The following is a 22,913-nucleotide window of genomic DNA, read 5'->3' on the forward strand; positions in this document are numbered from 1 at the left end:
ACAAAAGCCATGGAGTCTTACGATGTTTCAGTGCCGTATTTCTATCAACGTTTCACCTCGTTCATGAAACTCTTTCTGAAGACCGGTTCTTCAGCTTCCAAACTGTGAAGCTTTTTTAGGGCGACTACTTTGCCATTTGATAGTTGTGCCTTGTAGACACTTCCATAGCCACTGGTCCCAATGCAGTACCTAATGTCAAAGTCCCCCGTTACTTGAATGATGTCCTGGAATGCAATTTTCCCATAAAAATTCCAAATGCAAAATATATCTCCATTCTTTGTTGCTATGTCAGTAGGTTTGCCCTCGTTATTTTTAGGGGAACGCCTATAAAAGTAGAATGCCAGAAGCACAATAAATGTCAAGGCAAGGATAAGTGAGATGGAAACAATGATTCTGATTTTGATATTGTAGAAGACACCGTGATGTTTTGTCAAGCAGGTAGGGAAACTTGTAACTTGACCACATAATTCCTTATTGCCCATATATGCCCCAACTAGACTATTTTCAGCAACTTCTTGTGGAATTGGACCCTCTAAACAATTGTACGACAAGTTGATTGCATAACACACCGAAGTTATAAAAGAGGGGATATGGCCAGTGAGATTGTTGTAGGCAAAGTTCAATGTCTGTGCTTGTGATAACTTGCCGAGTTGAGGAGGTATATTTCCACCAATTGAGTTATGACTCAAGTCCAAAGTAACTAGTTTTGAAAGGTTACATATCTCAATGGGAATGTTAACATTTAAGCTGTTACTGCTTAATACCAGCAATTTCAGATTTTTGAGATTCCATATGCCCAGAGGACAAAACCATAGATTTCACTGGAAGAAGCATAAAAAACTCTCTAGCTGGGAGAGGTTTCTGAGTAAAACAGGTAATTCACCTTTGATTTTGTTTCCATCAATAAACAGTCGAGTGAGGTTAATCAAAAGACCAAGTTCTGAAGGGATTGGACCACAAAAGTTGTTGATGCCCAAGTTTAACACAAAAAGATTCTTCAAATTGTCTAATTCTGGAGGAATGGAACCGTTGATTTGATTATCATAAATGTTAAGCATCTGCAGTTGGGAGAGGTTTCCAAGGGAAAGAGGCAACTGACCTGTAAGGCAATTTGAGAAGAGGTCAACGTAGATGAGCTTTGAAGATTTACCTATCTCTGCCGGGATGCTTCCCACAAGTCCAGCTCCAGAAACGTCCAGATAGACTAAATTTGGAAATGAAAACCAGTTAAATCTCTCGAGCTTCTTTCCCAATAATGAGTTCTCATTTTCTGATCGAGAAATATCGGTGACTCATCCAGCATGACGGCAAGTTATACCAGTCAAGTTGCAAGGAGAAGTGCTAGTGTTGACGTAGTTGCTCCACCACCCGGTTCGTTGCCGAGCCTTTGCTTCTCGTTCCAGTGCTGCAGGATCGCGAGGTGTTTCAGATATTGGTATAGAAGCAGCTAAGGCAAGGCTACTGTTTTCCATGTTAACCCCACAGCTGAAATAAGTGGTAGCCCAGGCTACTACTGCAACAGCACTCACAATGGAAATGGAGCTTGCCATGCATGCTAGAGCTTACAGTTATTGCTTTGGATGACTTCAAACGTATTACCAACTTTTTCATATATACACAAAGCGTGCCTGTGAGAGTAGGATACATAATATAAATAATTGCAATTATGTACTATTCACTGTAAAGTCTTAAACTTTTGTATACTATTCACTGCAATTATATAATAACTTTTGTATATATCATTGTCGCTTCTTGTTGAGGTGATGGAAAGGTACATGAAAAGCAATGAAACCAATGCAAAAACAGGGGAGAGACCGAAAACAGAGGAGGCCATGTATCTTCAATGGTGTATTGGAAATTTCAAGGGGATTTAGATTTTTCAAGGCTCATGAACTTGGGTGGTTAAACACTCAGGATGTCAAGATTCAACGCTGATCATTATAGTTGACTTTGTCTATTATAAAGATTTTTATCTTGTTTATTTATTTCTTTTCTCGATACATATATATATATATATATATATACACGTATTTGGTCAAAAATGTGATTATTATGTTATTCCTAATCTAAGTTTATTATTATTATTAGTATTATTATTATTATGTTATTCATACCCTAAGTTTTCTATTATTATTATTATTTTGGAAAACAATAAGTTTCGTTTTTGTTCTTGGCGGACTAAAATTATAAGTTCCTTATTTATTTCACATAAAAGCAATCAAAATATTCGTCTTAAACTTGTCCTCGAAATCATTTAAAAAAAAAAAGTCCTCAAAATTTTCATTAAAAAAAAAACCTCACAATGTGTAAGTTGTTAATTCTATCATTTCTTATAAAATGAAAAGTAAATTGATGGGATCCAGAAGATCTTGGTGGCACTTAATAAAAGCCATGTTCGGTGATACGACACACAATACAATTTTTTTTTTTTTTTAATGATATTGTGACTTTGGTATAAGTGGCAAAGCAGCTAAGGAAACTTATTTGATTTGCACAATGCAAATGATTAAGAACCTTGTTTTTGTGCTAAAAATTTTATATTTTAACTTTTTATTTTTTTAACTACCAAAAAAAAAAAAAAGAAAGAAAGAAAGACAAAGAAATTTTCAATTTTTGTTGAAATTATTATTTTTCTTTTAGCACCAATATAAAAAAATTAGATTAGTGAGTTTCTTATATTAGTCTCGGTGATGTCAAGGATAATACCCAGTTTCTTCCCTGTCTCAGCCAGTTAAGCTCAGCTATTTGAGCCTTCTCTACCATGTATGACACCAGTCCCTGAATCTCTTCTTAATTACCATATATCTTCATGTCTCTTGAGCTCCATATAATCCATATATATATATATATATATATATAAAGAAGAAAAATACTAATCTCTTTTGCTCTGCTCGATCCCATAACTACATGAAAATGATTTGACATGGAGGGCATGGGCTTTACAAAATAAACATTCTAACATGAGCATAACTAACTTTTCATGGTTTTGATGTTCATGTGAACATGAAATTTGTGGATCTTGTTATGCCTGAACCGAACATTGTTAAACTTTAGTCAACATGGCATATTTATAGCATCATCCATTATTATTAATCTTTTTTTTATATTTTAAATTTCAAATGCTAAAGAGAAGCCCGAAAAAATGAACATGTTATGGAGATAAATCTTAGTCACGCGACAAAATCATCATTCAACTGAAATTGTACACAACCAATTAAGTTGGTCATCTAGATAGAACTTGTGGGCTAATGAGCTGCCCATAAATGTTTTGAGTGCTGCCTCGTCGAAGCTATAGAGATCGCATTTTTCAGTTATGGCTACAATATAGATAGGCTCTATAATTGACAACAATCACAAAAGTATATTAGATGGAAAATTCAAGTTTTGTTTTGTTTATCCTTTCTCAGACTGGTGTAATTAAATTTTCAGTATTTGTTAAAAAAATTATTTAAAATGGGATAATTAAAAAGAAAAAAAGAAAAAAAAATATGAGAAAGAGGATGATCAAAACAGAATGATATTTAAATTAAAGTTTGTTTAGGCATATGTAAGAATGACTACAAGAAAAGAAAACAATCATTAATAATGATTTCCTTACTAGTAAAATTGTTTATTTTGGATGATGAAATACTACTTATTTAGGTTAATGATTCCTCCATTGAAACTAAAAAAGATAAAATAATGATAATTTGATAACAATGTCTATTCTATTTATCTTTTGTTTTTCGCTTAGCCCAAAAGCAAAAAACATTCCACTTGTCTACAAAATATTAAAAATGATATTATATAAATACAAATATTGATTGCAAAGCAGGCACTGGACACTGGACTAAAGTTATTCTTTGAGCCGGCTGGCCCTGAATCCTGATTAATTGTTTCCGCATACTGTTTTCTCTCTTGGTAAAAAAGCATAATTTGATTGACAAATATATGGTCCCTTATTATTGGATAGATTAAAAAAAGGATAGCAACAAGGTTCAAAAAATCGATATCACCGAAAATTTTGAAAGTTCAAAATACGAAAATTTTTATAAAAATATCAAGAAATATCGGATATTGATAAAATATTATAAAAAATAATAAAAATTTATTTTATTTTGATCCTTTTAAAAAATAAAAATTTTAAAAAAATATTGAAAAAATTTTGGATATTTTAAATAATGGATAGCAACGGTCTACATTGCTAGCAAACAAGTTAATTACTGCTGTCATAATTTTTCCGCCGTTTGTTGTTTGATTCATTTGCATGAGTTTTGGTGCTTGACCCATTTATGTCGTCTAATCTTCCGTGCAGATTTCTTTTTGGTATGTTTTTCCACGCCAGGAAAACGGCTTTACTACATGTAATAACATTTTCAGAGAGAAGAAAATATATAAACTAGCTAGACATCATCTTTTTTTTTTTTTTTAGTTAAATATGGGAAATAAAGAAATTTAAACTCAAAATCTTTGTTTCAAAAAATATTATTACAGATAGCAAAACTACACTTTAGCATTCAACTAAGCCCAACTCATTTCGTTTCTCTTTTGTACAAAACACTTATATTTGATGGAAAGACTCAAGGTAAGAATTTAATTTGAAAGAAATCTTGTAGGGGATAGATTTGAATAAAGTGTTGAACAATAAGTATAGATTTGTATTTATTGAAGTTACAAAGCTGTTATATGATTTATTTGTTTGTTTTGGTAAGGATTTATTTTTTCCTTTATCAAGACCTAAATCTTACTTAGCACTGATGTTGTGTATAGATTTAGTAATAATGTTAACTGGTTGAAGGTGTAAGGATAAAAACCGGACAATTTACCCCCCAAAAAAAAAAAAATAATAAATAAAAACAGGACCAAGTTTTAAAAAATAACTTGATGGACAGGTTCCATAAAAATATAAAACAAAATGAAAAAGAGATGCCCAACTATATGTTTCATATGGATATTGGGGCGCTGAGATTCAGGGTCATTAAATGGGCCCAATTTCTCTTTAAAAAAAGCCCAATTCTATCTAATGGGGATAGATCCTTGTAACGAGACAAAATCATCATTCAACCGAATTAATTGCAGACAACCCATTAATTTGGTCATCTAAATGGACTTGTGGGTTCATAAGCTGCCCAACTGAGATACCATGAAAGCAGTTGGCAAACGGTGTCCTGCAAGCAAGAACCTCTTTAGACACACTCTGCATTGTTGGTCTACGCTTTGGGTTAGCCTGTAAACAGGCAAATGCAATTGTTGAAACAAGTACAACATCCTGAATAACAGACCGACTTCTTGGGGGCGGTAGGCGTTGGTCTAGTATTTCAATAAGCAGTAGACTTTGCATGGAAGACAATGTTAATGATGACAGCAGTTCTTTTGGATGCTTTCCCATAAGCGTTTCAAGTGCCACCACTCCAAAGCTATAAACATCGCATTTTTCAGTCACAAATAATGTATAGGCTGTGAAGTCCAGCCGCACCAACCAACCTCACCAACCACAGCCGCACCAACCTCACCAACCACAGCCACCATTGTTGACAGCCACCATTGTTGACATGCTGCACCGATCAACAATTGTGGGCTAAGATGTTGAAAAGTGTGGCCTTGTAAGCCTATAAATAGGCTCCTTACCTTTGCATGAAAACCAAGCCAAGAGAGCAATCTCAATCCTCCCAAGTGAGGAGAATTGAGAGAAAACTCCAAGAGAGAGAGTTGTTTAAGTTCCAGAGAGAACTTGAGAGAAGAGTGAGCAATTCCAGAGAGAATTGGAGAGTGCAGAGAGAGGTTCCACGAGAGAATCCTCCATGAGAGAAGTTTTTATTTTTGTATTCTATTTTTAAGAGATTAATAGAATTCTTTTATTTTCTTCTCATATTTCTTCTCTAAAGTGGTCAGAGAACCACAACAAGTGGTATCAGAGCTCCTGGTTGAGAGCTTGGGTCCAAAAATTTGAAGAAACAAAGCTACTGTTCTTCAAGTTGGTGTTTCGGAAAGTTGCTCAAATAATTAATTTGACAATCCCAGGTGAAAGTACCCGACGAGAGGAGAACAACGAAGTTCGCCGGAGAGAAAACGGACCTCCCACGCGCCCGCACGCGCCGACTGAAATTTTTCTGCAACTGTTCACGCGCCCACGCGCCGCACGCGCCGTCTGGAGGTTGAAGACGGCCACGTCAGCAGCCACGTCAGCAGCCACGTTAGCACCCTGCCACGTCATATGCCACGCCAGCCGACACGTCATCTGCCACGTGTCGCCACGTCATCTGCCACGTGGTGCCACGTCAGCACCATCTGCCACGTCAGCAATATTTTCTGAAATTACGGAACAGCCCCTGAAGTTTCGGAAATTACGGAACAGCCCCTGAACTATTGGAAATTACAGATTGACCCCTGAAGTTTCTGTATTTGCAGGTTGACCCAGAAATTTTGTGAAATTACAGTTTTGCCCCAAAATTTCTGGTAATTATATTTTGACCCCGGAAGAGTCAAGTCCACCATTTTCGGCCGTTCCGGACGCAACGGTTAACTCCGTTTTGCCAAATTCAGCTCCATTTTTTGGTCAAGCCATAATGTCAATGGAAGAATCATCGTCGGGAGCTATGGTTAAGCTCACTGCCACAAATTATACACTTTGGAGACCTCGGATGGAAGATCTCCTCAATTGTAAGGATCTGTTTGATCCTATAGAAGCTAAAGGCGAAAACCCCGATCCCAGCAAAGTAGCAGAATGGAAGAAATTAAACAAGAAAACGATCGGTCAGATCAGGCAATGGATCGACCACAGTGTCTTCCATCATGTAGCAAAGGAAACGGATGCATATGCCCTCTGGACAAAATTGGAGGACATGTACCAGGCCAAGACTGCTCGGAACAAAGCCCTGTTGCTTAAGCGATTGGTACATCTCACATTACAGAGTGGAACTTCTGTAGCCGAGCATACCAGTGAGTTCCAGAGCTTGGTAAATCAACTATCTGCTGTGGATTACCAACTAGGGGATGAGGATCAGGCCCTCCTACTTCTAAGCTCTCTTCCAGACAGTTGGGAGACATTGGTAGTCTCTCTCAGCAATTCGGCCCCGAATGGCAAACTTACTATGGCTATGGTTAAGGATGCCCTATTTAATGAAGAGGCCAGGAGAAAGGACATTGGCATGGATCAGTCACATGCCCTCGTCACAGAGAGAGGAAGACAGCAAAGAGGTGGTCGAGATAGGGGGAGAGGCAGGAGCAAGAGCAGAGGCAGATCTACAGACGGCAGAAAATCATCGTATAAGTGCTATCATTGTGGCCTGGAGGGTCACATGAAGAAGAACTGCAGAAAGTTGTTGAGAGAGCAGAGACTCCAAGGTAATCAGCCGAAGAAGAATGGAGAGACACTAGTCACTTGTACAGGAGAAGTGGCGCTCTGCTCCACCGAAGAAGAGACATGCCTTCATATATCAACCCAAGATGTTGAGTGGGTAGTCGATACTGCAGCATCCTACCATGTCACTCCACATAGAGATTTCTTTAAAACGTACAAAGCAGGAGACTTTGGTACGGTAAAGATGGGAAATTCCAGTTTCGCAAAGATTATGGGAACTGGTGATATTCAGATAAAAACGAATGTTGGTTGTACAATCACTTTGAAGGATGTCCGTCATGTTCCAGATCTTCGGCTTAATCTACTTTCGGGAGCAGCCTTAGACAAGCAAGGCTATGACAACTACTTCAGCAAAGGCACATGGAAAATGACGAAAGGTGCCATAGTTGTCGCCCGAGGACATATTTGTGGAACGTTGTACAAGACTCATGTGAAAATATGTGCAGACAGCCTCAATATTGCAGAAGGAGAGGCGTCTTAAAATCTGTGGCACCAGAGACTCGGTCACATGAGTGAAAAAGGATTGTCCACTTTGGCAAGGAAGAAGCTTATCACTGTTTGCAAGGATGCTGCGCTAGATCCTTGTAATCACTGCTTGTTTGGTAAGCAACATAGAGTCTCCTTCAGTTCCTCTGCATCGAGAAAATCAGAGTTGCTTAGTCTGGTGCACTCTGATGTTTGTGGTCCCATGGAGGTGGAATCATTAGGTGGCAACAAGTATTTCCTGACCTTCATTGATGATGCTTCTCGGAAGGTGTGGGTATATTTCTTGAAGACAAAGGACCAGGTATTGGATTACTTCAAACTGTTTCATACCATGGTAGAGCGTGAAACAGGAAAGAAGCTGAAATGTCTCCATTCAGATAATGGAGGCGAGTATACTTCCAAGGAGTTCGATGCCTACTGCAGAAGACACGGCATTCGACATGAGAAGACGGTCCCTCGCACCCCACAACATAATGGAATAGCCGAAAGAATGAACCGAACCATTATGGAAAAGGTCAGAAGTATGCTCAGTATGGCTAAGCTGCCAAAGCCATTCTGGGGAGAAGCTGTTCGTGCCGCCCGCTATTTAATCAACAGATCACCGTCAGTACCGTTGAATTTTGAAATTCCGGAGAAAGTGTGGTCGGGTAAGATTCCCTCCTACTCTCATTTAAGAGTGTTTGGTTGTTTAGCTTATGTACATGTATCCAAGGAGCTCAGACAGAAGCTCGATGCAAGATTTACTCCATGCATCTTTATAGGATATGGAGATGAAGAATTCGGATACAGGTTATGGGACCCGAAAACAAAGAAGGTTATTAGAAGCAGGGATGTAGTATTCCATGAAAACCAGAAAATGGAAGACATTGAAAAACCCAGAATGTCTCCTAATTGTAGTTCTAGTGCCGAGAATTTTTGTCCTAATCCAGCACCAGCACAAATAGCCACAGAGGATAATGAGGTGCATGAAGATATACCAGAAGCAGACCAGGAGGAAGAAAGGGATAATGAGCAGGGGGAGACTCAATCCTCTCAAGCAGCTGCAGGGCCATCACAGCGGTCAGATGATGGTACACCTCCTGAAACCAGTGGTTTACAAGTTCGGAGATCTGAGCGAGGCCGAATTCCATCAAAGAGATTTCCAGAATCTGAGTATATTCTGCTTACTGAAGAGGGGGAGCCAGAGAGTTTCCAGGAAGCTGTTTCTCATCAAGAGAAGGAAAAGTGGCTGCAAGCAATGCAAGATGAGATGGAATCCTTGCAGAAAAATCATACTTATGAGTTGGTTGAGCTTCCAACAGGAAAGAAGGCACTAAAGAATAAATGGGTGTTCAAGCTCAAGAAAGATGGCAGCGGAAGGGTGGAGAAACACAAAGCCCGATTGGTGGTCAAAGGATTTCTTCAGAAGAAAGGAATTGACTTTGATGAGATTTTTTCACCAGTGGTAAAAATGACTTCAATTCGAGTCATTTTTGGTTTAGTAGCAAGTCTAAACCTAGAGCTTGAACAGATGGATGTGAAGACAGCATTTCTTCACGGTGATTTACATGAAGAAATCTACATGGAGCAGCCAGAAGGATTTAAGGTTTCAGGGAAAGAAAACCTCGTATGCAAGCTAAAGAAGAGCTTGTATGGCCTCAAGCAAGCACCAAGACAATGGTATAAGAAGTTTGACTCGTTTATGGTGAGTCAAGGCTATAAAAGGACTGCAGCAGACCAGTGTGTTTATATTAAAAAATTTTCAGGTGGAAACTTCATTGCACTTTTGCTATATGTGGACGACATGTTGATCGTTGGACAAGATGCAATGAAGATTAGTAAGCTGAAGAAAGAATTGTCTAAGTCTTTTGATATGAAAGACTTAGGACCAGCTCAACAAATTTTGGGAATGCAAATAATCCGAGACAGGAAGAATAGAAGGTTATGGCTATCTCAAGAGAAGTATGTTGAACGGGTGATAAAGAGATTCAACATGGATAAAGCCAAACCGGTCAGCATTCCACTTGCAAATCATTTTAAGTTGAGTAAGAGATTGTGCCCCTCATCCAAAGAAGAGATAGAGGAGATGGCTTCAGTACCATATTCTTCAGCGGTAGGAAGTCTGATGTATGCAATGGTGTGTACCAGACCAGACATTGCTCATGCAGTAGGTGTTGTGAGCAGATTTCTTTCAAATCCTGGAAAGAAACACTGGGAAGCAGTCAAATGGATTCTCAGGTATCTTAACGGTACATCGAAGCTGTGCTTGTGCTACGGGGAAGGTGATCCAATCTTAGAAGGCTATACAGATGCAGATATGGCCGGAGACCCTGATAATAGAAAGTCTACATCAGGTTATCTCTACACTTTTGCAGGGGGAGCTGTGTCATGGCAGTCAAGATTGCAGAAGTGTGTTGCTTTATCCACTACTGAAGCAGAGTACATAGCCGCAGCGGAAGCGGGTAAGGAAATGTTGTGGTTAAAGCGTTTTCTCACAGAATTGGGCATCAAGCAAGAAGACTACAAGGTACATTGTGATAACCAAAGTGCCATGGATTTGAGCAAAAACTCAATGTATCATTCCCGTACAAAGCACATTGACATTCGCTATCATTGGATACGCGAAGTAATAGATCAACAGTTGCTGAAACTGATGAAGATCCACACAAAAGAGAATCCAGCAGATATGCTAACAAAAGTTGTTGCTCAAGAGAAGCTGAAGCTATGCAGAGACATAGCTGGAATAGATGGCAGATGACCATCAGTTTTAAATGCGACTGGAGGGGGAGAATTGTGAAGTCCGGCCGCACCAACCAACCTCACCAACCACAGTCGCACCAACCTCACCAACCACAGCCACCATTGTTGACAGCCACCATTGTTGACATGCTGCACCGATCAACAATTGTGGGCTAAGATGTTGAAAAGTGTGGCCTTGTAAGCCTATAAATAGGCTCCTTACCTTTGCATGAAAACCAAGCCAAGAGAGCAATCTCAATCCTCCCAAGTGAGGAGAATTGAGAGAAAACTCCAAGAGAGAGAGTTGTTTAAGTTCCAGAGAGAACTTGAGAGAAGAGTGAGCAATTCCAGAGAGAATTGGAGAGTGCAGAGAGAGGTTCCACGAGAGAATCCTCCATGAGAGAAGTTTTTATTTTTGTATTCTATTTTTAAAAGATTAATAGAATTCTTTTATTTTCTTCTCATATTTCTTCTCTAAAGTGGTCAGAGAACCACAACATAGGCAAGCTCTACAATTGAAATCAAGAATAAAAATATGAGATAAAATTCAAATAATCTTGTTTGAGATATACTCATTTCTTAACAACTTTTTAATAAAAAAAAAAAAATAGACTTCATAAATCTAAAAGGAAAAGATAAAAAAAATATATATTAAAGAATTCGATAAACAAATTAGACAAAATATAATTGGTTTTATTTCCTTTAAACATGAAAAATAACAAAATATTAACTACAAGCAAATATAAAAAGAACTACTAATTAGAAGCATAAACTTGCCTGGAGCAATATATCCATATGTGCCGACAATTATGGTTTGATTTGATGAATCCGGATCAAGGAGTTTAGCTGTGCCAAAATCAGAAACGACAGCCTCCAGTTCTGCGTTCAGTAAAATGTTGTTGCTGGTTACATCGCGATGAACAATTGGTGGAGTGCGATCATGATGCATGTAACACAAGGCATGCACTATGCCTTTTATAATATTCACCCTTTTGCTCCAGTCCAATTCCACAGCCTCTGCATCGTTGTTCAGGACACAAAACAAGCTTCCTCTTTCCATGTATTCATAAATCAAAAACATGCATCTTTTGTTCAAACAAAAACCATGAAGTCTCACAATGTTCCTGTGGCGTATTTCCGTCAATGTTTTGACCTCGTTCATGAAACTCTTCCTCAAATTTGGCTGTTCAACCTCTGAACCATGCAGCTTCTTCAAGGCAACTACTTTTCCACCAGGTAGTTGTGCTCTGTAGACACTTCCATAACCACCGGTTCCAATGCAATATCTAATGTCAAAGTCCTCTGTTGCTTCTATGATGTCATGGTAAGCAATTTTTCCATCATAATTCAAAATGAAAAAGATATCTCCATTCTTTGCTCTTATCTTAGAAACTGGTTGACCTTTATTGTTTTTAAATCGACGGGCATAGGACAGAGCTCCAAGCATTACTAATAACAAGGCAAGGAAAACCGAGATGAGAACGATGGCTCTGATTATGTAAGAGAATTTTTTGTTTTTGTGGTTTTTTGCTCCAACACCTTGATCAGTTGGTGGGCTATTTTGAAAGCAAAGACTGATACCTGTGACATTACCGCATAAATCTGGATTGCCAACAAATGCACCCACTGGAAAATGATTGGCTAGCTCATCTGGGATTGGACCTTTTAAACGATTATAAGACAAGTTGATTTGATAGAATGATCGAAGAGAAGAGGGAATACTTCCACTGAGATTGTTGTAGGCTAGGTTCAAGATGGTGAAGTTTTTCAGTTTTTGGAGTTGAGAAGGTATTTCACCACCAATGGAGTTGTAACTAAGGTCCAAAGTACTTTCCGAAAGGGTACATATCTTGTTTGGAATGGTTCCATTTAACCGGTTATGCGACAAATTAAGATAATTCATGCTCTCTAGACAATCACCAAAAGACGGCATGACTGGACTGGTGAGGTTGTTGAAACTAAGATCTAGATATGTTAAATTCTTCAAATTCCCTATCCCCGCCGGCAAGGAACCACTCAATTGGTTTTGATGAAGGGTCACCCTTTTCATTTTGGTTAAATTACAAATAGCCGAAGGAATTGGACCTGTTAAGCTGTTATTCCAAAGATTCAAATAGGTAAGATTTTTTAGATTTCCAACTTCTTGGGGGATGGATCCGTTCAATTGGTTGGAGCTAAGATACAGAAAATTCAAATTGGTTAAATGAAACAATGTTGAAGGCAATGGTCCAGTGAACATATTATAGGATAAAAGCAGAGTTTGTAGGTTGACTAGCTTTCCTATTTCTGAAGGGATGGATCCGTTCAATTGGTTGGAGTCAAGATACAGTTCGGACAAATTAGTTAATCGACCCAAAGTTGGAGGTATTTGTCCATTGAACATATTACCACCTAGGTCTAGATGAGTAAGGTTTGTCAGATTCCATATCTGTGAAGGGACTGAACCATTAAATTGGTTACTATATAGGGACAAGTAAGTTAATTTGGTTAGTTGACCAAGAGTCGAGGGGAGTGAACCATTGAGCATGTTCCCAAGAAGGTCTAGACTTTGAAGGTTCCTTAGCTTTCCTACTTCCAGAGGAATTGTACCACTTATTTGGTTTGAGGCAAGTGATAGAGTAGTTAGTCTGGTTAATTGACCTATCGTTGACGGGAGTGGTCCACTGAGCATGTTACCGGACAGAGACAAGGAAATCAAATAATTAAGCTTCCCTATGTCCCATGGGATGGAACCATTAATTGCATTATAAGAAGCTGTAAGCTCCACCAACTGGTCAAGGCATGCCAATGAATTAGGCAACTCACCTTCGATTTTGTTGCTGGAAATATCCAGGTGAGTGAGGTTGAACAAAAGACCAAGTGTTGAGGGCATTCGACCATTGATTTGGTTGGAGCTCAAATTTAAGACACGGAGATTGCTCAAATTTCCTAATTGAGGAGGAATCGAACCGTTGATAAGATTGTAAGAAATGTCAAGCCTCAACAATTGGGAGAGGTTTCCAAGTGAAAGAGGTAAATCACCTGTAAGATTATTGTTGGAGAGGTTCAAGTAGGCCAGCTTTGAAAGCGTACCTATTGCTGGCGGGATGCTCCCAACGAATCCAGCTTCAGCAAGATTAAGATGGACTAAATTTGGGAAAGAAGAGCTGTTAAGAAATCTGCCAAGCCTTTTTTGCACCTTGGAATTGTGAGGTAGAGAAATATGAGTAATGCTTCCAAAATGATTGCAAGTAATACCAGACAAGTTGCAAGGAGACAGAGTGCTGGTGTTGAGAGAGTCATGAGTCCACCACCCAGCTTGCAGCAGAGCCTTTGCTTCTTGCTCCACAGCTAAACTTGACACATAGGAGTTAGCCGAATAGCTGCAGAAAAAAGTGGTAGCCAACAAGGCCACTACAACACTGAAAATGGAATTGTAGGATTCCATGGTTATGGTAGAGATTATAACTGGTGGAGACAATTCAAAGCAATTACAAAGACTATATTATTTGGACTCTTATGCCTCCTTTTTTTTTTTTTTTTTTTTCCTCCCATAAGAAGAAATAAATTATTATGGCAATATATAGGAATAGACGACGTACAAAAAAAAAAGACTTAATGCGTCCTTCTCCTAGTAGACTTGGACTGGAAAATCAACGGTACATGGTATTTGGTAGGCACTTTTCTGAGAAGAAGAATGTGTTTTGCCTTTTTTGCGTGGCTGTCATTTGTTCATGCATTACATGGGGGCCCAATAACTCTTTCTCCGAAATTTGCTTGATGGGCATCTACTACGTCCATGGAGGAAAATAAAAACGTGGTTTCACAATTTTATTAACCGTGGAAGTCCACCACGCGTGCTTTATATTCCTTGGCCTTCGCTTTCTGTCTTATTTTCAAAACTGGCTTTTCAACCTCAAAACTATGAAGTTTCTTGAATGCAACTAATTTGCCAATAGGTAGCCACACTTCCATATCCGCCGTTTCCAATACAATACCTGATTCAATGTCCTTAATTTGACCCTTCAAAGAATTGTATGACAAATTGACTTTATGCAGAGAAACAAGCGAATGAGGACTGCTGCTGGTCCGCTTATTACAGCTGAGATCCAATTGCCTCAAGTTTGTCATATTTCTATGGTTATGGTAGAGTTTATAACTGAAGACGTTAATTCAAAGCAATTACAAAGCCTTTATATTTGGGCTCTTATGCCTTTATTTTTTGCCAAGAGAATAAATTATCATGGCGATAGAAATACAAGAGTACATAAAGAATGACTCTTAATGCGTTCTTCTCGTACGTACGTAGACTTGGACAATCAATGGTATTACATTTTTGAAAAAGAAGAATGTGCTTTGCACGGCTGTCAAGTCAATTAGAAATGCAATATTCTTTGGGCCCAATAACTCCTCCGAATTCTGCTTCCGTGAGCATCTGCTCTTCTAAACCTATTAGTATTGGCATACACATCATGCAATATTAAAGCTCTCAACTTCTTCTTCTTTTTTTTTTTTTTTTTTTTTTTTTTGGGGGGGTAGATAAAATTGTTGCTTTTTATTTTTAATTTCTTTTTACACGGTTTTACAATTTTGTTTACTTTGGAAGTCCACCATTTTTTATACTCCTCAGCCTTCGCTTTCTGTTTGATTTTCTTTAATTCTAATTTTCATCATTTTTACTGACGGTCTTAAAAGTGGTTTCCAACTTTGCCAAAAAGCATGTGTGTACTGCGTGGTGTTTAATTTTTCTCCAATTTTGTGGGCCTGCACCCAATTATTCTTTCTTCGAAACTTCTGTCACGTCTCCCCTTCTAGCTACTACTTTCGTGGAAATTCTCAAGTTTTGTGCTTTGGGGGAAAAATCAAATAACATCTCTATGTATGAAGAAAGTTGATAAACGTGTAATTTTCTTCAATTGTTTAGAAACAGTTTGATTACATAAACAAGCATCCATATGCAATACTAATAACACCGAAGAGATTAATAATTATTTTTCTAGCTAGATTATACAAGGGTGGGTGTGACAAACCTTGACAGAGTGAAGAAACTAAGGCAACTGGAACAGAAATTGTTCAACGCCTATAGCTAGTTAAGGCATCGAGAGGGACTAGAAATCACGATGATACTTTAAATGAAATACCCATTGCTTAGAGAAGACCAAGCAAAAAGAAACAGGACAAAATACGGAGCAATTAAACGTTGGAGGGAGAAAGAGTTCCAACCATAACGTAGACATTCAACGCCATGATAAGTAATCAGTGGATCTATCTTGTCCATGTTTTACTTATTGCTCTGAAACCATTTTACACAAACTCCAACTACAAAGATCACATTATTGTCCTTTGTACAGGTGGGGATTTGGTTGAAAACCTAAACAGCATCTGATGACTGTAAGGCTTTGCAGCACTCACAATTGAGTCTCTTTGAGCCAATTACTCTGTCTTTGAAGTTTCATTCCTGCTAGAGCAAGCTAGCTATGATCTCTGGAAGGAATTGAGTCTTACATATAGGCCCTTTTACTCTCTCTGGTTTAATTAACTAATTGGTGGCGTGTGTCTTTTCACTTGTGTGCCTACCATTGCTCGGAAGTTTTATTCATGGAACAGCTCCTGTCTAATTTTCTGGAAAAAGTGAGTCAATGTGTAGATAAGTCAAGTCTATCTGCAATTTTCGCTCTTGGTTCCCAATTGCTCTCTCTTTGAAGCTTCCTTTGTTTGACTAACCTTGATGGATGTATAACAAAGCTGTCAACTTTGTGGAAATTTTGAGACATTGTATGGGCCCGCCAGATTATTCTCTCCTTAATTTACGGAAAAACAATAAAGCTGTCAACTTTTTGTGGATGTTGTCCTTTTATGTGATTGTGAACACCACTTTTGAGCCATTAGAAAGGCCATCAGCATATGGGAATTCGTAGGAATATGAGATTCTGTTCTTTATTTTTTTTTTATGGTGCTTTGAAACAGTAAAGGGTTAACTGCTCTTTTAACTTTTAGTTTTACTATTATAATTTAAATTTTTAATTTTCAACGTGTTTAGATAAATTTAATCTCCAATTTAACCAATTGATCATAAATTGACAATAGCTCCATTCAAAAATTCACAAAAACTATGAATAAAATGATTAGGATGTTAATCAATATATGAGAATAAAATAGCAATATGGAACAAATTGTTATCAATTTATTTGGTAAAATTGAAAATTGAATTAATTTACAACAAGTTTAAAAATTAAAGATTCTAAATTACTACTTTTAAAAAGTAAAGACCTAAATCATTTAATCTTGAAAATCAAGAGTACTAAATTACAGTTAACCCAACAATAAATATTGAACACAACGTGCAATGCCAAAAAGAAATTAAAGATTGTTGTTCTAGCTAGACTGCATACAGGTGAGTAATTCCAGCACTAGCCATGCAATTTGACACAAAAAATTCAGTTGCAAACTTTTGTAGCCAGTCTTTGTAATGTAGCCGTATTAAGTTGGTGTACAAATTCTACTTGTGTCATCTTGACTCTTTAATTTTCTAAAATAAATTCTTAAATTTCTATTCTGGAATGCGGGACAGCTCCATATGCTCCGAGCACCACACTGAAAATGGAAATGGAGGATGCCATGGTTATGGTAGAGTTTATAACGAAAAACATTAATGTAAATTTCATGAACATAAATCCCATATTAACCAGACACGAATATCTCTTAAAGGTTTTGATTACTCTTCTATAAAGTTAACTTTTCAGTTTGGAATTTAAAACCTCAAGGGGTGGTATTAAAGCAAGTGATATCACTTCTTATGCCTTTTAGCTTGGACACTTGGATAATCAATGGGATTGGTAGGCAATTTTAAAAAGACAAAGTGTTTAGGATGGCTATAAAATCATTTATACATTTCAACTCTTTGATTATATATATATATATATATATGTGTGTGTGTGTGTTTTGAAAATCAAATGCTAATATATATATTAATAATATTGTAAATATTAAACAAAAAAGTAACACTTCTCTTTTAACTTATTATTTCATTAAGTACCTTTCTAAAAGAAAACATTATTTAAAAAAAAAAAAAGAAGGTATTTAATGAAAGAAATAATTCGCTATGTCAAATTGTTCATTGACATGATAAAATGATGTTTTATTCTTGGGATAATTCAATATGTTAAAATTATTTGAATTTTCTAAATTCTTATGTGAATTTGCTCACTAACATAATAAAAAGATTTTTTTTTCTTAGATAATTTAAGATATCATATTATATAGTTGAATGACTTTATAATTTTTCTATTTATTCCATCTTTGCCCTTGTGGAAGTCCACCGTGCTTTATAGTGCTCCTTAGCCTTCGCTTTGTTTTGATTTTCTTTCATTTTCATCACTTTTTCCAATATAAAGCGATTGAAATAAAAACAGTTTTACTTTCTTCTTCTTCTTTTTTTTTTTTTTTTTTATGAAATAGAACAGTTTTACTTATGGACGGTCTTAAAAGTGGTTTCCAACTTTGCAAAAAAGCACGTGTATTCTGCATGGTGTTCACTCATGCCTTAGATTTTCTGCGCCTTCTGTTTGCTTCATAGGAGGTTTCCCCTTCCAGCTACTACATTCATGGGATGGAAGTCCTTAAATTTTGGGGTTTGGAGAAATTTTTTCTCATATAAGTAATCAAATAATATATCTATGTATAAAGAATGTTGAAAAACTTATAATTTTTCTTCAAATGTTTAGAAACAATTTGATAACCTAAACAAGCATGCTATATGCAATACTAATAACACCAAACAGATTAACAATTATTTTTCTAGCTAGATGGCATACAGGGGTGGGTGACAAACCTTGACAGAGTGAAGACACTCTTGCAACTGGAATAGAAATTGTTCAAGCCAAAATAAATTGTTCAACTCCCATGTTAGAGCCAGTTAAGCATCTAGAAGGACTAGAAATCATGATGACACTTAAAACGGAATACCAAAAATTCATCACTTAGAGAAGACCAAGCAAAAGGAAACAGGACAAAATACAGAGCAATTAAAGGGTGGAGGGAAAAAGAGTTCCAAACACAAATTAGAATATTCACCGCCATGATCAGTCCTTAATGGACCTATCTTGTCCATGTTAATTTATTGGTTTGGAACCATTTTGCACGAACTCCAAATACAAAGATCATAACCTTTATCCATGGCTAAGCAGATGGGGATTTGGTTGAAAACTTAAACAGCATCTGATGACTGTAAGGCTTTCCAGGACTCACAATTGTTGAAGGGAATTTGGGATGATTCACTGCATCAGGGAAACCTTGAGTCTCCAAACATAAAGCTGCATGAGGCTGATACACAAATCCACCTTTTCCCTTCACATCCTTGAGAAAGTTGCTCGTGTAGAACTGCATACCAGGAGCATTTGTCCACAGCTGCAACACCCTTCCAGACTTTTTATCATACACCAACGCAGCCGGCATCAATTTGACGCCCGAATCACCATCAAGAGCATAGTTAATGTCATAGCCATGATCTAACATATGTATTTTTCTTCCAACAGCGTGCGGTTTTAGGAAATCATACGGTGTTCCTTTTACAGATGCAATTTCTCCAGTAGGAATGTGATAACTATCAACGGGAGTGAAATGGGATCCAAAGATCAGGATTTCATTGGATAGGATATCACCGCTATTGTGGCCTCCAATGTTCCAGTATATGTGTTGAGCCAGGCTCACAGGTGTGGGTTTGTTTAGAGCAATAGCTTTCATTGATACACTCAATTGCTTGTCTCCAATGAGGGAGTATGTAACTGTGACTAGGAGATCAACAGGAAACCCTGTATATAAACACATGACAGATTGAGTATGTGTGGAAAATAAAAATTAAAAATTAAAAAAAGTTTAAAGCAAGGTAACAAACTAGATAAACTTATTATTTATTGGGTTTTGTTCACAATAAAGGCAACCAACATCCCCAGCACGGCCACTAGTCATAGTTTTTCAGGTCTGAATTATGGTCAAAATGTTCCATATGAATGAAAATAAGGCCTGCTCACCTTGTTCGCCGTCGAAGCTGCGATAAGTGAAGATAATGTAGGGAGAAGGACCTTTATTATGATGTCTTTTAACTTTCCAAACAACATTACTGAACCTATTTTGCCACCTGATGAACAACAATATGAGGAAAGGGTTTATTGGAACACCAGCATATAGGAGGAGTAAATTTCAGGTTTGAATATGAGACTTAACATACCATGAAGCATATTTTTCTCCTCATTAGCAACTAGTTTATAGAGGGTTCCATTCAATTTGAATTGGGCGTCTCCAATTCGGTTAGCAACCCTTCCAACAATAGAACCAACGTATGATGTATCATTCTGCAAATGTATTGCTAATTTACAGTTAGGACAAAATTATATCATACATCTTTATGTAACAAAAACAAAGCAATAAATCCTTACTCAGGCTAAGTTTTTGTATGGAAAATGTTTTGCATTAAGAATGGATAGTATTGTATTATTTTTTCTTTTGTTGGACATTTATGTTGGACCATGCCTCAGGTGTATCAATTGGCAGCCATGGTTTGATCTAGATATTTCGAATTTCAAACTCTGATGCATACTATTTTAAATTACATTTATTTTCCAAAACTTAATTATTAGAATGTAGGTTTACTATATATGTCAAAGTTATGTCAACATAAATATGACCATGAAAGTACAAATGGCATGTATGATAGGAAGGATTAGATAAATATACAAATAAATTAAATATCCATTCTGTCTGTAATTTTTTTCTTTTTTTTTTTTTGGGCTGAAAAAATATCCATTCTTATGCTGGTAAAACAAATTCGCCTGACTATTAAATCCCGGATATATGAAATAATCTCAATTTCACGGGTATAAGAAGTCTCCATTAAACAAATGGGTTAAAGACAAGCTTTTGGAGACGAGATCTCGTCCCTTCCCAGCCTCTCAACCCCATCTTTCTAAATCTCTCATCTTCCTTTATTATAATTTGAAAACAAAGTTGGTTTAACCCCAAATTAAGGTTTGAATTGTAAACTTGGAGGTGTATTTGCAATAATTTTACCACTTAACCAATGCTAGCTATGAATACAACCACTCGACTTCCTACCCTCCAAACTTTCTAACCTGTATATATCTCTTAAAACTTTTATAGGATGTTATAATTTTTTAAAGAATGTACTATAATCAAACACAATATATTATTCTTGGTAAAATATAATATATATATATATATATATTCAACGACAGTTAGTACAATGTACTACATCAAATACATTACAAAATTAAAACTATATATTCCAATCAAGTCTAACTCAAGTCAATCGTAAATAAAAAGTCAGGGGGGGGAAGGTCATTTGACATTAGACTAAGCCCATCAAAAATTTCATGTGTCTATGAAACTGATAAATTATAATTTTTTTTATTTGTTTTTCTTTTTCACTTTTACTAGGACTTGATCATACTTCTTACATCTGCACAAAAAATCAAATAGAGACTTTATCGTTTTCCTTCATTCTAAATGACAACAATGCAATTATTGATAAGAAGATCGTAAAGAGATAGACAAGGCCAACTTGTAAGCGGTCGAACTTGTTCCACAACTGTATGGATCATATGGATCCATATCCCAATTGTATATTATCTACTGTGCGGAAATCTATAATTAAGGAAGCTGCTGAGAGAAATGGAAAGCAGTGCAGTAATCTAAAGTGGTTGAGATCAACAAAAAAGAAGAAGAAAAAGAAGATAATCGAAGTCAAATGTCCGAAGACCCTCTTTTTTGGGAAACAGCTTCTCAATTGTCAACTTGCATTTTTCTAATTATTATTATTATTATATTAGCTTAGGCTGTGTTTGAGGTTGTTTTTAAACCTCAAAAAAAAATTATGGAAGAATTTTTTATAAACTATATTGTTTACTCAAAAACAAAAAAAAAAAAAAAAAAAAAAAAAAGAAAGAAACTTTTAGTGAACTTATAAAAATCAGATTCCCCAACAATCGCCCATTCTAAAATTTGGAATTTAAGAGGCTACCAGAATAGCTTCTCAACATTTCTAGCGCAATCAACATTTTAATTTAATTACTAATATAGCCTCCAAGTAATATGTAAATGCTTGATTAATTCTAATTATGTTATTAAAAATACAAATATATTAACAAAGACGTTCCAAAAAAGAGTGTGCCAGAACGAAAAATAAAAACGCAAGGATGTTAAATATAAACGAAATTATTGAGTAAAAAGAAAAGCTAACCATGTAATCCTTGACTGAATCATACCCAAGAACCACATCAGCAAGCTTTCCTGAAAAACATCTCCCAAAAAGACATAGAATTAGAATATGAAAAGAAAGGCATTAGAATTTCTTGTAAAGAAGAAGTATAATAAATAATTCATAGAAGGGAATATTATTAATTGTGAAGAAGCAAACCAACCATGTCTGTCAGGGAGAAGAAGAGAGATGATGGTTGCACCCCAGTTGGTGAAGTTGGCAGAGATGTCATCCCTTTTGAGCTCATATATACCAACCTTTCTGTTGGTTGCAGAAACACTAGCAGACACAGAAGCCGCTAGGATCGTAACACAAAGCAGCACAGCTATGCTATGGCTTGCCATTTTCTTACTTAAATCTTCATACCAGAACAGATAGTTGGGATATTGCCCAGTTTGTTGTTCTGGGCTTGCTCTTATAGAAGGCCAGATGTGGACATGGCAAATTAAGATACAATATTAATTGTGTTAAATTAAGATTCTTCATCGTCCAATTGCAGTCCCTATAATTATTTATTACGATTATATATTCACAACAATTTTTATTGCTTGCTTAGCTCTTAATTAAAGTAACCATACGGAAATTAAGATGATAACCATTGAACAAAGATTAAAAATCTAAATTCATATATGTGTAGATGTAACATCCCACATCGGTTGAAAAGGGGCACGAAGCGGTTTTTATAAGGCTGTGGATACCTCTCCCTTCAAGATGCGTTTTGATAAAATCTTGAGGCCAGGGGGAGAGGGGGAGTGAACCCTAGGCCAAAGAAGACAATATCTTGATGCGGGTGGTACTGGGCTGTTACAGCTGGAGAGGGGCACGAAGCGGTCTTTTACAGTTGGAGAGGGGCACGAAGTGGTCTTTATAAGGCTGTGGATACCTCTCCCTTCAAGACGCGTTTTGACCAAACCTTGAGGCCAGGGGGAAAGAGGGAGTGAACCCTGGACAAGGGGAAAGAGGGAGTGAGGGAAAGAGGGAGTGAACCCTGGATTGGAGAGGGACACGAAGCGGTCTTTTACAGTTGGAGAGGGGCACGAAGCGGTCTTTATAAGGCTGTGGATACCTCTCCCTTCAAGACGCAGTTTGACAAAACCTTGAGGCTAGGGGGAAAGAGGG

The 22,913-nt window shown here is 36.9% G+C and overlaps 3 protein-coding genes across 6 annotated transcripts; all 3 read right to left on the bottom strand.

The window, feature by feature from the left end:
* Positions 1–44: 44 nt before the first annotated feature.
* LOC132803595 (MDIS1-interacting receptor like kinase 2-like) lies at positions 45–1,550 on the bottom strand. The gene is made up of 3 exons (XM_060816834.1): positions 1,319–1,550; positions 884–1,204; positions 45–700 (listed from the first exon to the last, which is right to left on the bottom strand). Exons 1-3 carry the CDS (start codon positions 1,548–1,550, stop codon positions 45–47), a joined length of 1,209 nt encoding a protein of 402 aa, XP_060672817.1.
* Positions 1,551–11,215: 9,665 nt separating this feature from the next.
* Positions 11,216–14,068, bottom strand: LOC132803384 (MDIS1-interacting receptor like kinase 2-like). 4 transcript variants are annotated; one of them, XM_060816215.1, is made up of 3 exons: positions 13,781–14,068; positions 13,565–13,669; positions 11,216–13,471 (listed from the first exon to the last, which is right to left on the bottom strand). In XM_060816215.1, exons 1-3 carry the CDS (start codon positions 13,968–13,970, stop codon positions 11,274–11,276), a joined length of 2,493 nt encoding a protein of 830 aa, XP_060672198.1. In that variant the 5' UTR covers positions 13,971–14,068; the 3' UTR covers positions 11,216–11,273. The 4 variants fall into 4 exon arrangements, with proteins under 4 accessions (XP_060672198.1, XP_060672197.1, XP_060672196.1 ...); XM_060816214.1 differs by having other exon boundaries at positions 11,216–13,669; XM_060816213.1 differs by having other exon boundaries at positions 13,565–14,068.
* A 4,599-nt stretch (positions 14,069–18,667) lies between these two features.
* On the bottom strand, positions 18,668–22,138 carry LOC107415531 (uncharacterized). The gene is made up of 5 exons (XM_060816874.1): positions 21,958–22,138; positions 21,777–21,826; positions 19,745–19,872; positions 19,552–19,658; positions 18,668–19,332 (listed from the first exon to the last, which is right to left on the bottom strand). Exons 1-5 carry the CDS (start codon positions 22,136–22,138, stop codon positions 18,701–18,703), a joined length of 1,098 nt encoding a protein of 365 aa, XP_060672857.1. The 3' UTR covers positions 18,668–18,700.
* Positions 22,139–22,913: the final 775 nt, after the last annotated feature.

This window comes from Ziziphus jujuba, chromosome 4 (assembly GCF_031755915.1).
Source record: "Ziziphus jujuba cultivar Dongzao chromosome 4, ASM3175591v1".
Taxonomy (NCBI): Eukaryota; Viridiplantae; Streptophyta; class Magnoliopsida; order Rosales; family Rhamnaceae; genus Ziziphus; species Ziziphus jujuba.

What these genes read in the sequence shown, in the direction of transcription:
- LOC132803595 (XM_060816834.1), bottom strand. Translation starts at nt 1,550, where the DNA reads ATGGCAAGCTCCATTTCCATTGTGAGTGCTGTTGCAGTAGTAGCCTGG. An exon ending in TTCTCCTTGCAACTTGACTG is followed by an intron (nt 1,205 to 1,318) that starts GTATAACTTGCC and finishes TTCCAAATTTAG; the next exon opens with TCTATCTGGACGTTTCTGGA. An exon ending in TGATGGAAACAAAATCAAAG is followed by an intron (nt 701 to 883) that starts GTGAATTACCTG and finishes TTTCAAAACTAG; the next exon opens with TTACTTTGGACTTGAGTCAT.
- LOC132803384 (XM_060816213.1), bottom strand. Translation starts at nt 13,970, where the DNA reads ATGGAATCCTACAATTCCATTTTCAGTGTTGTAGTGGCCTTGTTGGCT. An exon ending in CTCCAACAATAATCTTACAG is followed by an intron (nt 13,472 to 13,564) that starts GTGATTTACCTC and finishes CTCCTCAATTAG; the next exon opens with GAAATTTGAGCAATCTCCGT.
- LOC107415531 (XM_060816874.1), bottom strand. Translation starts at nt 22,138, where the DNA reads ATGGCAAGCCATAGCATAGCTGTGCTGCTTTGTGTTACGATCCTAGCG. An exon ending in ATTCAGTCAAGGATTACATG is followed by an intron (nt 19,873 to 21,776) that starts GTTAGCTTTTCT and finishes ATACATTTGCAG; the next exon opens with AATGATACATCATACGTTGG. An exon ending in CAGCTTCGACGGCGAACAAG is followed by an intron (nt 19,333 to 19,551) that starts GTGAGCAGGCCT and finishes GTTTATATACAG; the next exon opens with GGTTTCCTGTTGATCTCCTA.